The sequence below is a fragment of the Paramisgurnus dabryanus genome, chromosome 20 (assembly GCF_030506205.2).
Source record: "Paramisgurnus dabryanus chromosome 20, PD_genome_1.1, whole genome shotgun sequence".
NCBI lineage: Eukaryota > Metazoa > Chordata > Actinopteri > Cypriniformes > Cobitidae > Paramisgurnus > Paramisgurnus dabryanus.
In genome coordinates this window covers 26,025,628-26,040,109 of record NC_133356.1, presented here as the reverse complement: position 1 = coordinate 26,040,109, position 14,482 = coordinate 26,025,628, and the positions used below count along the sequence as shown (strand labels likewise).

The window sequence follows — 14,482 nt, the reverse complement described above, 5'->3', positions numbered from 1 at the left end:
TGTCACCCTTTTCACCCCTGATGAGTTTGCACCCCTCTCTTCAGATTTTACATTAGTTTCCCAGCACTACAGGCCCACAATTTTTGGCAACAGCCCTTCTGAGTTTAGTAATAAGCCACCAAAATTAATTAAGTAACCCTAAAACTAAAGATGAGAATTTCCGCTGTACTGAGGTTTCATTTTTAATTGTATAAGATGATGTAGTTACGTAATAGCGAACAAAAGGGCGCTGTTGTCCGAACTATCAGCAAATGTGATATTCAATTTGTACACTTAAATAATAATATAAATTAACTAACAAATATATCCACAAATTTTTCCGTTTAGTTTAAAGTAGTAAATCTAACATTATTTTTTATATTGTATTTGCAGTGTTTGTCAATAAGGAGGAGGAAATTGTTCTACCCAGTGCTGGTTTGACATCAGACATCGTCCAGTCATCCGTGGCCGGACCTTTGTTAGATGTCATTCGCGCTGGGAGATCAAGTGGAGGAGAAGGAGGAAAAGAGGAGTTTCCCCCTACCCATGCTTTGCCGAAAGGCTCAGATGGTGAGATGAAGAAAGCTGAATTTGTGACTTTCATATTGATACGTTTAAACGCAGTTCTTGTTTATTTCATGCACCCTTGCAAATAGACACCAGGGGCAGGGGCGTTGCTAGACATAAAGCTCTACTGGGGCACAGGCCCCACATTTTTTCCTGACTTTTTTGAAAGCCTGCTGTGTGCAAGAGGTGTGCAACACTTTCCTTTGCTTAATCCACTATTCTACAGTGCAACAGTTACTGCAAAAGATACATATATACAAGTGTAATCTTCATCATACCTAACATTATTAACATGTTTGAAAGCATAAATGGCATAACATGTTTGGAAATAATGACAGCAGAGAAATATTTTCTACATTATATAATAATAGCAATGACTCATAACTTATTTTTACAAGAATAATTTAAGAAACCAGTCATTTTATGACTGCTATACTAAATAATCTCAGTCATAGTTACTGCTAACTGTTATGTAAGTTAGTGTCCTAGAGTTAAATATTAGTAAACTAAATATTAATTTAATATCTGAAAAAAACAGAACAATATAACACATACATGTGTTGATTTTCTCAGCAACAATGCAATTCTATAGACTTAATAAGAGATTTTCCTGAGATTTTTCCTCTAATGTTTGAGACCTGACAGGGTGAGGATGTACTGTAGTTTGTCTTCCTGTACCTCCCTTAAACTTATCATCTCTCCTTTCTGCTTCCCTTTCCCTGCTTTGCACAAAACATTTCTGATGTACATCTACAGAAGCCAATAATGATCGAGTCAAAATAAGATTAGCATTATTATTTAGAAACTTACTTTAGTCTCGTCATGTTTTCATAAGCTAACTCACTCGCGTGGCATCACCTTTTGAATGCGGTTGTGCGCGCCGCGGATGAACTCAAAGACGTGCGTGGTCATGGATACGTGCGTGCACGCATCAATGCGACTGCTTCTTCGCTTTAACAAACGTAAATTGGTAACTACATTGCATATAGATCCGTTTTTGCCGCGATTGTCTTTGTAAAGGATTGCACTAGTTAACTGCTAAAATTTAACTTGAGATTTACACTGGGGCACAAAAGATTTACACTGGGGCACGTGCCCCAGTAAAAGGGGTCTAGCAACGCCCCTGACCAGGGGCCAGTTTCAGAAAGGTGGTTAAGTGAAAACTCTGAGTATGTTAACCCTGAAATGAGGAAAACTTTGGGTTTCCCGTTTCAAAATGGGAGGTTGGCTATTTTAAACCCGAGACAGCGGGGTAGTAAAGCCTGTTTCAGAGGGAGAGGTAACTTATACTTTCCGTGTAGGAGCTCTGTGTAATGGGTAACATGTTTAATACTGATGACAGCAAAGCCACTGGTGTGTTTCAATGACATTCTGGACTTCTGATAGGATTTGTTAAGTTTCAGCTTTAAAGCTGTGCAAGAGGTTGACCCAAAATATTTTAAAAAGAGTGTCTGAACTTTAAATGATGCAAGTCTATGAGTTTGACACCCTATATCCACTTGTTGCACATGTCATTATGCACAATTTATCAAACTTTGAAGGAATTTAAAAGAATCAAGCTCCTTGAATAATTCTAGGCATAAGATAGGCTACCCAAAAAGACTCAATTAAAACCTCTTCAACCCTGAGGACCCTGTCCCGGGTCCAAAATTTCGTATTTTGACTTAATATAAAATATTCTTTTAATCTTTAATGCTCCGTCATGGACCCCAGTAACACATATGAGATACTGTTTGAAAGCTTGGAGTCTCTACTTTCTGCAGATATGCATCACTTTGACATATCTTTTACTGTAAGAAAGTTATTTACACTTACTTTACACTATCACCCCCCCCATATTTTTTATATCATTTAATATTTCATATTTCTCAAATATGACAAACATGGGCAAGTCTTATATCAAATGAAATCTCTCAGGAATAAGGCTAAAGCGTTATTTTTGTTCTATTATCAACACTTATTACACGGCTCTCTGGAATGCTTGACTCTGATTGGTCAGTTGAGACATTTGCAGGTTCGTTCTTTTCAAATAATAACCGCTCCAAAATAATAACGCATAGCCGGACTACTTGCACGAGTAAAATCGCTCCGCGCCAATAAAGATCAATAAAGATTACTGTCTGTTTGGCTCCATCTTGTGACAAACACTCGACAACCACTACAAGACACAGACAGCTTACTGAGACTGAACTTGACAAAATAGAGCATGACAGCTCGAAGCCAACACACAAAAAAATACAGAATGGGCATTAAAACTTCTCAAAGACTGGCTAAAAGAGAAAAAATGGAGACAAGTATGAAGCAGAGGATCTTAATAAGGTATTACGATCATTTTATGCATCTGTGCAAAGTTTCGCGGAAGGATAAAAATGTTAATTTAAAACAAATATGCCAATAAAATGTTTCAAATTCATATTCATGTCCAGTTTTTTTTCTTATGTGGCAAGTAGCCGTGTAATAAGCGGGATAATGTAGAGGCAGCCGGTAGTTATTGGGAAATAAGCCCCTTCAGTTTGATACAAGACCCTCCGCTTCGCGTCGGGTCCTGATCACACTGTCGGGGCTTATTTCCCAATAACTACCGGCTGCCTCTACATTATCCCTTACATATCCAACAATCATCGAATTAATAATAAGGTAAAAAATGGTCTTTTGTAAATTTATGTGAAACTTGAGCGTGAGCTGCCTCAGATAGCACAGATGGCCACAAATGATACACCATCTTTTATTTTAGGTCCTACTCTAAATAATGAGTCCATTCACAGCATTTTCTTTGGTTGTGTGCATATATAATCCCTTGCTATTTATTATATGTGCAAAACAAAAAAATAATATTTATATGAAAAATGTATTTTCACACCCTTTAGTAAAATGAGAATAACTTTTGAATGCGACATGCTAAAGAGTTCATTTTTTTTTTGGGGTGTTTACTGTCTGCTGCTGCTAACAACCAGAACTGTCTGCAGTCTGCTAGAGCACCCAGAACCAGAGTTATACACTATCAAAGACGGTGTTTACAACATAAAAAAGAAAATTTGGTGTTTCATCATATGAAAAACAACATAAATAACAATATTTGTCACAAACAGCAGCTTTTTATGTAACTTCAAAGGGTTTTCTTTAAAATGATATAAAGAAATTGCATTTATTCCACTGTATGTGGTTACGGGGACACTTCAAATGTTTTTAGGCAGAAATTGTATACAAAAAGGTTATTATTTCTCCCTTCAGTTGGAGTAAAATTACTTTTGCATAGATTAAGATAGAGAAAAAATTCCTTTTTCCTCTGTAAGCTGACAATTGCTAGAATCAAACAAAACTGTCTGCAGGGAGCTGAGATACCCAGGGCCAGAGTTATATATTTCAAATAAAAACTTTAGAAAAAAAACATCAAAAAGTGCCTATTTATTTTCTGTTTATTAGAGGACTGATATCACATACAACCCTGTTTAGCACTTTCAACAGTGTTTTATGGGTTTCCTGTAAAATGATACCAAACTTTTATATGTAAACCTCTGCATGTGGGCATGCGAAGCTTTTGAAATTGGGTAGGCCAAATCCAGGCGAAAATCCCCAAAATAGCTTCAAGGTGGAAGAAGTTAACAAGAAAAGGTACAACACACAGTACTGTATCATCAACATGTCTTATAAATTAGCCATAGAGATTCCCTATGCTGGTCAGCAGCTAGTAAACAATCACTATTTGTGTAATTAAAATACATTATTTTATTAAACTATACAATGAGTTATATCCAGTGTTATCCCGTTAACATACTGTAATTAGATGAGTGACATACATACTTTAGTCTTCTATTAAATTTTCTCAACGTGGGCACCATTCTTACCCCTCTCTCTCTCTCTATCTCTCTCTCTCTCTCTCTCTCTCTCTCTCTCTTCAAAGACGTGCTTAAAGGGGAAAGCGCGTGTTTTCGCGTCATTCGCAAATACAGAAATATGACAGCATACATTGTTACTTTTACACAGAGTTACTACAAACCACGTGCGCGGCGCGGGCATATAGAGAGGGAGAGAATGCGCGTGTGTGTGTGGGAAAGTCATGATAAACTCGGTCAGTCGTCTTCTCTGTCAGTAACATATCCGTGACTGTTGAGGTTTATGCAAAAAAGAAAGTATAAGGAGGAACGGACTTTGAAAACACCGTCACCTTTTCAGTTATGTGAGAGAGAGGCGCGCGCTGCAAACAACATGACAGAGAGCGCGCGCAGTACTAAATTAAGCCGAACAGTAAAATGTCGCACTCCACTGGATAATTGTAAATGCACAAACACATGCTGAAAATACATGCCATTGTGGAAATAAGATAAATATCATATTACTTGAGGGTTATAGTTTGTTTAATAAAATAACAAATTGTTCTCTGGCGCTATAAAGAAAATCAAATCAAATTTACTTGACCTTCAAGGGGGGCGGGTCGAGCCATTAGGAGGGCGGGGCGCCCCCTTTATGTAGGGGAAACACTGCTCAAGTATCTGTAATGTTTATAATCTATTTCATGTGTCTAAATGCATTTTCTCTTACAGTGGTTCTGGATCTGGCCAGTCCTGCAACAAAAGCCAGCATCAGTCTGGACCACACCAAACCAAAAGGGCTAAAGCGCCCCTTTGACTGCATCCGGAGGGACAAAGTGGAGACAGTGCCGGATCCACAGCCTCCAGTCAGTTCCCCCTCTTCCCAATCATTTCCAGTCTCAAAGCAGTACTTACGCAGACTTGATTTTAATGTCTAATGCCAACGTTCTAATGCGCCCTGCGATTCAGGGTGATAGGCACTCGAAACCACGTGAGACACTCCTAGAGCTTTCAACACATTACGGAACACGCAAGATAAAAAATTCGACCCCTGATCTGTTTGAACAGTTTTTGGGAGACCAAAAGTCGTAAAAACTTTGTAAGGGCTTTTGTCACAGACCTAGCATTTATGCTTCTTAAAGGAATCGCTTCTGGGAACCGAGTAGCCACGCACATGATTGTCAATAAATATTGACAACCAGACCTAGCGCGTGGAAGTGGACCCACACAATCCACTAAAACGCGCTCAAATGGCTCTCCTTCGGCAGGGATAGGACAGAGAGGAGCAGGCGGCACTACCTGATTAGGTTTCCCTCCTACCTGGCAGATATGGCATGTTTTGCAATATTTAATAACATCAGCCTTTAAACCTGGCCAGAAAAAATGCTGGAGCACTCGATTATAGGTTTTATTAATTCCGAGGTGGCCAGACCAAGGATGATCGTGAGCTAAGTTTAATACCTGTTGTCGAAATTGCGAGGGTAGCACAACTTGATGCACTACATTCCAATCATCTGTCTGTTCAGCAGTCGGCGTACTGCTCCATTTGCGCATTAGTACTGCGTAGCGCCAATAAAAGTTTTGCTTACCCGGTGACAGTATCCCTTCAGCGCTCGCACGACATTTTTGTAACTTCGGATCATTTTTCTGCGCATCAATCAGGGCTTTGTGTGAAATTGACGCATCCGTTACGAAATCAAGAGAAACAGGTGAACTTTGCTGCATTTTAGGTGCCGGTAAAACTTCTGGCAATGTTTCATTTCCGAGAATATCTGAAAAAACAGAGTTACAAAGGTTAGTGTTTTCCTGAACATCACGTTTTGCTTGTGCTCGGGTCGTAACAGCACTTATTGAAAACACATCAGGTAACATTTCAGTGAGCACATCAGACTGCATATCTCCGCACGGAGCATCAGTTACCTTTACCATCGGCATAACCTTACCACCCGCAATGTCATTACCCATTATAAAATTGATACCCTTCACAGGTAGCGATGGGCGGACCGCAACTTCAAAGCACCCAGACGCCAATTCAGAAGTCACCCATATACGATGAAGAGGAACAGTTATAAACCCCATCTCTATGCCCTGCACAATTGTGCTAGTTTCACACGCAGAACCTCCAGAAAAATCTAAAATGTTTGACAGTATAAAGGACTGTCACGCAGAATTCGCACTGGTTTACGGCTTTCGACACCATCCAAAGACACAAATCCGTCAAACACAAAAGGCTGAAAACAGGGATCAGGCTTAGAAGTAGCGCAGGACGAAGAGACAGTTTTCACCAGAACTGTACCACGGGGTTGAACAGGCATTGAATCCTGCCGCTCGTTTTTTCGTTTTAAACTGTGACAATCGGCCATCAAATGTCCCAGCTTGTGACAATAACTGCATTCTTTACGTGACTTTGTAGTCGGACTGCTAGGAACCCACTTGCTTTTAACATCAGATACGCTCTCATTTGGTGCTGAACCCCCAAAATCATTAGAACGCTTAACAAACACAGTTTTGTGCATCAGCGCATATTCGTCTGCTAATACAGCAGCTTGCTGCACCGTACTGACTTTTTGTTCATTTAAATACAAAGCAGTACGCTCTGGGACACAGTTCTTAAATTCCTCAATTAAAATCAGCTCTCGCAGAGAGGTATAATCCGTAACCTTACACGCTTTTATCCAGCGATCAAACAACATTCCTTTCTCACGAGCAAACTCGACATACGTTTGAGACGCAGATTTTTTCGTAGTACGAAAACGTTGTCGGTAATGCTCGGGAACCAATTCATAACCTCTCAAAATCCCATTTTTCACCGCATCGTACTGGACGCTCTCTTCCAAAGAAAGGGACGCACACACATCTTGCGCCTTAACTGTTAATTTACACTGTAACATCAAGGCCCAAACTTCAGTTGGCCACTTCAGAGCACTTCGCAATACGTTCAAACGCTTGAAAGTAAGCTTCAACTTCCTTCTCACGAAAAGGTGGAACTATTGCAATATTTTTAGCTACGTCGAAATGTTGAGACGACTGAACAGACTCGGATACGTTACCTGAAGAAACAAAATCATTAGAAACACTATTCGAATTTGACGGACCAGCAACTGCGTCAGAGCCATCTTGCAAACTAATAGATGTTTTAGGAATCAATTGCTTAGGGAGACTTTGAGCAGCCTGCAACTCCACCTGCCGAAGTCGCACTTTTGTATCAGCATCTATTCGATACATTTCAATTTGACGTTTTAAATCATCTTGTCTTGCCTGAGCACGATCCTGAGTCTCTAATTGCAGACGAGCTAAACGAACTTTTAAACGTAAATCTGAAACAGCTCCAGGCGAAGCCTCTGTAGAAAGAGAACTCGGTTCGAATTTAGGCATTGAAAACGGTGGAACTATACCATCAGCGACTGGAGTAGATTGATCACCGATCGGTACTCGTGAAGGACTTTCTGTAGCAGATCCCATAGGACCAGCTGCTTCCACAGGAACAGCCTCTTAAGGAAAAACCCCTTTTTGAACCAACGCAGACATAATCCCTGCTGAAAAAACCAGCATACCAGCAAGACCAGCATATGTTGTGTTTTGGTGCTGGTTTGCTGGTGAACACCAGCTAAACCAGCATCAAACCAGCATCAGCACCAGCATTAGCACCAGCTAAACCAGCACCAAACCACCATTAGCACTAGCTAAACCAGCATTAGCACCAGCATCCCATGCTGGTCATACCAGCCCATGTTGTGTTTTGGTGCTGGTATGTTGTGACCACCAGCTAAACCAGCATAGACCAGCATAATTCCCATGCTGGTCCATGCTGGTTTGATGCAGTTTTTTTCAGCAGGGATACTAGATTTTATCTTAGCTTTACGCTGTGTTTTAGTAACAGAAATCTCATAGTGTTGAGCTATCAGAAATAAATCGTTTTTCCGACATGCCCCTAACCCCTCAACACTAGGCTGATCTATGAATTTGTTCAAATCAAAAGTTGCCATATTTACTCGAACGGTGAGGAGACAAATAAGGAAAATCCACACACACTCCGGACCTACCTACCTAACCAGAAGTCGACATCCTACAGCTAGTCTTTAGAGGGTACCGATTAAGAGATTGCTCTCCCCCCCGGAGTACCTCCAAACAAAACAAACTAAAAAAATAAAATAAAATAAAAAACAGTAAACCGTAGCCAGAGCTGGCGCTAAGCACAGTCCTGTTGGCTTACTCTGACTTACCGGAAAATGTGTAGGACAGACCAGATTTGCTCCACACCAAACAAATCAAGTTAATTAATTACCGGCAGCTGATTAAACTCTCGGGAAACAATGCTTACAAAAAGAATCTCGGTCGAGCCCCCAATTTATGTTACAAACCCCTCAAAATTGCTCGTAAGGGTAGTGGGGTTCACGCAACATAAAAAAGGACACGCGAGTCAAAGCACCATTTAAATATTTATTAAATGCCATTGCACTCACGTGCCACGGGCAACTACTAGTAAGGGTTGCGGACGAAAGACTTTCACAAACAATTTAACAAAAACCAAAAACAGAACAGCCAAAGATTAAATAAATACACAGTTTTTCAGCATCAGCAAAATCTCAGGACGCACACGGAGCTTTTTTCAAAGCAGCGGGACAAATAAAGCTTCCCCTCAAGTGTGTGCCACGCTCACGTAGAGTAAAAGACAGTGGCAGTGGCGACCGGGCGACTGGAGTTCAGATGGAAACAGCATAGGGAACTCAGCCTTCTCACACATTCACCCTCTCCATTTATCTCCACCCCAAACTTCATCATGAGCCGCAGGTGCACGAGGGCGGAGCTTCTCCTCGGTAAAAGGATAAACCAAATCAATACAACATACCACACAAAATAATAATACATACAAAACACGGCCGTAACAGTTCGAGCAATCCTTCTTCAAAGGATTCCTCAGATCTGGCCAGTCAGTCCAAGGTGGTTAAAGGTGGTCCAGAAGAACCAACATCACTTGAAGATTACCTCCGGAAAAAAAAAGATGTGGAACACCATGTGATGCTTCCACACAGGGCAGATCAGGCACATCCTGATGCCACGGATAAAGCCAGTCTGCCTATTTCCAAGACTCGTGTGAGTCTTGAAGAAAACGACGTGCATGTCGGGCAATCTAAATATCCGATGCCGGATGTGGCCAAAAATCCAGCGGCTAAAGTGTCCAAAATTCCTGGGCCTGAAAGTGCTGGTCAGCAGAGACAGAAAAAGACGGGTAAACCAAGCCCCAAATGTCTTCTGCCAAAAGGTCCTGGTAAGAAAACAAAATTGACTGTACTCTCTAAAGCAATGTTTTTGTTTTCCATTTCATTGTTTATTATTTCTCTTGTTGACTGACTCTCTATAAGTTCTCTGTAATTGTTTTGTTTTATTTGTACCTCTGCCTGTAGTTATCGTATTAAGTCTGTCAGGGTGTGTTTGATCCCTTTTCTACTCTGTGAATATGTAACCTCATACATTTTATTATTTTGTGTGTGTTTCAGAATCTTTTAATGCTGATTATGAGCTTCATGATCAGGACGGCATCAATAGCAATGTTGTCACAGGAATCCGCACAGCTGATGGCAAAGAGGTACAGTAGGGCACGCGTACTTATTTCAGCAAACATTGGGCGACCTTAAAAGTTTTGTGCGGTATCAGGGGTTTTACAATGTTTTAACAATGCTGTCTTTCTTTTTGCAGGTCACCATCAAGACGTTATTCATTATGTAAGTCACCAAAGCTAAACAAGTCCAGTTAAAACTAGCCATAACATAACTAAGATTAACTAAATTAGATATTAATGGCTACAAGCACCAAAGAAAGTTGATCTGGAAAGGCCTTGTTGACCTTATTCACAATTATTAAAGCCATGTCAGGGCTCAACATTAAGGCTTGTTCGCTTGTCCGGGACAAGTGGATTTTTTGTAAGAGAAAATTAGTTGTCCGACTGGACAAGTCAAATTTCAAAAAATTTTACTTAACGTTGTGCGGTTAACGACAGAGCAGAACGTGCAGCGCAAACACCGAGCGGAATATTGAACAGAGAGTGCGGCGCGCCGACATACACACACACACACACACACACACACACACACACACACACACACACACACACACACACACACACACACACACACTCGTTTACATGTTACTGTTATTGTAACTAAACAAGCTGCGTCCGCATTAAACCTGATGGACGAACACAGAGGGGAGGGAGTCGCGGGACGACATGGAGTGGAGATTGATGTTACTTCAGGCTCCGGCGTGAATATATAAATGACAGGCACTAATCAACCTCGTTTTCTTCACTGTGTGTCAAAAAAGCCGATTTAAGTCCATATTTTTTCTCTTCTAAAGTTCAGTAAAAACACATAATGGGCTTAAAATCTGTTTTATAACGAGAATCTCTTTTTAGTGTGCCTATGTGTGTGTGCGCTGCACGACAGCCTGTTTGAATCTGACAGAGTTCGTCACTGTACATTAAAAATCCCACACAACATTACAGCGTAAATGCTAGGTTTAAGATTGATTTTATATATAACAGATAATCTAGATACATTTATCCTAATAAGTTTTTTAAAACATGGTAATGTTTTAATGTTTTGCTTTAGTGTTTTAATGTCAGACAATCATTGAAATGTGGGAAAAATGAAGAGAAAGGCAGCAGATATAGCATCCTTCTTCAGAAAGAGTAGCAAGAAGCAGCCAAACGAATCTTAGTAAAATACATTTCAGTGGCCTAAATTCACATGATTTTCTAGTCTCTATAGTTTTTTCAGCAATGGGAGATATAAATCCTGGTTTCAAAGTAAATTTCAAAAGTTTTATTTGATTAAATAGTTTAAAAAAACATGAGGTTGAATTATGACTAAAAATTGTATGTTAATCTTAATTCATTTTAATTAAAATTAGTATTGTAGCAATTGTATGTTATACATCATTGTGATTAACGCACCTATTTAAAAGTATTTTAAGGTTGGATGATAGAGATTTTATGTGCCACCCCAGAGTAACTGCTGGCCCCTGCCTGGCCACCCCTATGAAAAATCCCTTGCTCCGCCACTGATTAGCAAAACACAAAAAATACATTATATTATTCATCTTTACTGACTTTTGTGCATGGACAAGTGAAACATAAATTTACTTGTCCGAAGGACAAGTTCCTCAAAAAGTTAATGTCAAGCCCTGCATGTAAATGCAATACCAATACATTTGTGACCCTGCCTGTGAACACCTAGCTAAAGTCATTTTCAGTGATGTACTGTTTTCTACATATGGCTAAAATCAAACTTTTAAGATCCTATAATCTCATAACCGGGTTTTACAGACAGGGTCACATTTATCAGAAAGAGGATCTAATACTTTCTTGACCACTTGTTTTCCAAAGATATCATTGGAACACCCTGTGTAGGACGGCAAGGCCTTGGTATGTCCCACTTTCATACATGGGGGAAAGCCAATTCAGTGGAAAGAAAAGCCATGATCCAGGCAGAAGTAAGGGATTTAGAGGAAGAGCGAAGAAGGGCAAAGGCAGTGGAACTTGGATCCCAGGGTGCCTGGACTCGGTGGGATCTCCTTAAGCGGAAAGTGTCATGGAATGATCTCTGGAGGCTGGAGCCATACCGAATATCCTTTTTACTGAGGGCCGTTTATGACACCCTTCCTTCCCCTGTGAACCTCCACAGATGGGGGTTAAGGGATGACCCTCTGTGCAAGCTCTGCAGGAAGAAAGGAACAATGGCCCATGTCTTGACAGGTTGCAGCACAGCACTTGCTCAGGGCAGATACAGATGGTGCTTTTGTAAAGGAGGGTTCAAAGCTACCAGGTCCCAGGAAGATCAGTGCAAGCATTCTGCAGTCTGCCCAAGCATGGGAGCTTAGTGTTGACCGAAAGAAAAGACTTCAGTTTCCTGACTTTGTCCACACTACCTTGAAACCAGATGCAGTCCTTTTCTCTTACACTGGAAAGAAGATCATCCTGGTTGAGCTTACAGTGCCATGGGAAGAGGGGTGTGAAAAGGCATTTGAGAGGAAATCTGAACGTTACAGGGAGCTGGTGCAAAACTGCAGAGAGAAAGGCTGGCAGACATGGCTGTACCCTGTTGAGGTGGGATGCAGAGGGTTTCCAGCCCAATCAGTCTGGAAACTGCTGACAGCTGTTGGAATGAAAGGATCAGAACGAAAAAAGGCGGTGCGAAGACTTGGGGAGGCAGCAGAGAGAGCCTCCTGTTGGATTTGGAATAGGAGGGAGGAGTCGAGCTGGCAGCCAGGAGGAAGTGAGTAGTGGCTGGCCACCACTGCTGACCCACCAAAAGGAGAGTGTTATGGTCAAGGGTCGAAACACTCAATAATAGTTGGTAACCATCTGATGACACAACCTCCTGGCTAAGAGCTCCAGTCATTGCAAAATGACTGAAGGAGTAGCATCTAATTATGCTATCACCAGCCTGGATATTGCAAACCGCTCCCTACAAAGGTGGCGCTGATGCTAAAATTAAGAGAAGCCCCTGAATGCCCTTATGTCATAAAAATGTATGACTGGTACGAGGAACGCACCTGGGTCATGCTTGTCCTCGAGTACCAAAGGGACTGGAAGGACTTGTATTCGTATATCGATAAAAAGGGAATGAAGGAAGACAAAGCTCACCACCTTATGCTTCAATTAGTAAGAGCAGATCAACACTGTTGAAGCATGAGGTGCTTCACAATGATATCCATTCTGGAAACATCATGGTGGATGAAAGTGGTTTGCACCTGAAATTAACAAACTTTAGGCGGGTCGTCTAGTCAAAAGCACTGGCTACACATCCAAACCACGTGAAGGTGAGCTAGAGTTTTTTAATAACATAGTGAAGCATGGAAACTTGCTTTTAGTGACATCATGATCATGTGACCTTGTTACAAAATTACTCAACACAATGTTTTGCTTACAGGAGCTAAATGTTGCATTCCACCTGAGGCCTTAACGAGGTTGCAATACTTGGCCATGCCAGCAACCGTCTGGGCCTTAGGTGTGGTGCTCTATGAGATGGTGCACGGATTTCCACCCTTGCAACGATTAGGCGTAGTAAGGATTACGGGACGCAATTTAACCATGAGTAAGTAAAAGACAAGAAGATTGCATTTTGTACATTTTACTCATTTGGTATTTTAGACATTTTTATTTAAAGCAACTTACAGTGTATTCAAGGTTCATATTTTTCATCAGTATGTCTGCTCCTCTCCCACAACCTTTTGTGCTGTTAACACAATTCACTACAAACTGAGTAGCCTGAGGAACACTATCTGATACAAGAACTATATAGACAGATAGAAAGGCTTACCAGCTCTTTTCTAAAACTTACAGATGCCCGTGATCTGATTCGACGGTGCCTGTACATGAATCCAGATCAACAACTAACAATCGATCAGATTTTAGCACACGACTGGTTTAAATGCATCATAACACAGGTTCCGGCGACCCCAGCGGTTGCGAATTATCTTGTGCCAAAAGGTTCTGGTAAGACAGCACAATTTACTGTATTTTTTAAAAGCAAATCTTATTGTAGACACATCAGACAATGATTTCTTGTATGTCGTTCTTCTCTGACTTTGTTTTCCATTTCATTGTTTATTATTTCTCTTGTTGACGGACTCTCAAGTAAGTTCTCTGTAATTGTTTTGTTTTATTTGTACCTCTGCCTGTAGTTATCGTATTTAGTCTGTCAGCGTGTGTTTGATCCCTTTTCTACTCTGTGAATATGTAACCTCATACATTTTATTATTGTGTGTTTCAGAATCTTTTAATGCTGAATACGAGTATAAAACGAGTAAAGATTATTTTCTTGGGAAAGGTGCCTATGGCAGGGTCTATAGAGGAACCCGTAAAGCTGATGGCAAATTGGTACGGCACCCATACTTATTTCTACAGACATTGTGCAAACCTTAAACATGTTGCGCTTTTCAATGTTTCATGTTCTCTTTCTCTGTGCAGGTCGCAATCAAGCGTGTGAGGCTACATGAGAAAGAAAGATGTATTTGTTATGCAAGTCATCAAAACTAAGGCTTTCAGCATGGATATTCCAGACCACTTGTTACAGAGGTGGCCTTAATGTTGAAGTTAAAAGAAGCTCCTGAATGCCCCTATGTTA

At 40.7% G+C, this 14,482-nt stretch overlaps 1 protein-coding gene across 1 annotated transcript in view; it reads left to right on the top strand.

The window, feature by feature from the left end:
* The window catches only part of LOC135787386 (serine/threonine-protein kinase pim-3-like), a 19,330-nt gene extending 4,936 nt beyond the window's left edge, over nt 1-14,394 (top strand). Inside the window, exons 2-5 of the mRNA XM_065297333.2 lie at nt 13,286-13,450; nt 13,699-13,851; nt 14,129-14,235; nt 14,326-14,394. Of these exons, the coding sequence (XP_065153405.2) occupies nt 13,286-13,450; nt 13,699-13,851; nt 14,129-14,235; nt 14,326-14,394 (494 nt within the window). The remainder of the gene's footprint in view (nt 1-13,285; nt 13,451-13,698; nt 13,852-14,128; nt 14,236-14,325) is intronic.
* Nucleotides 14,395-14,482: the final 88 nt, after the last annotated feature.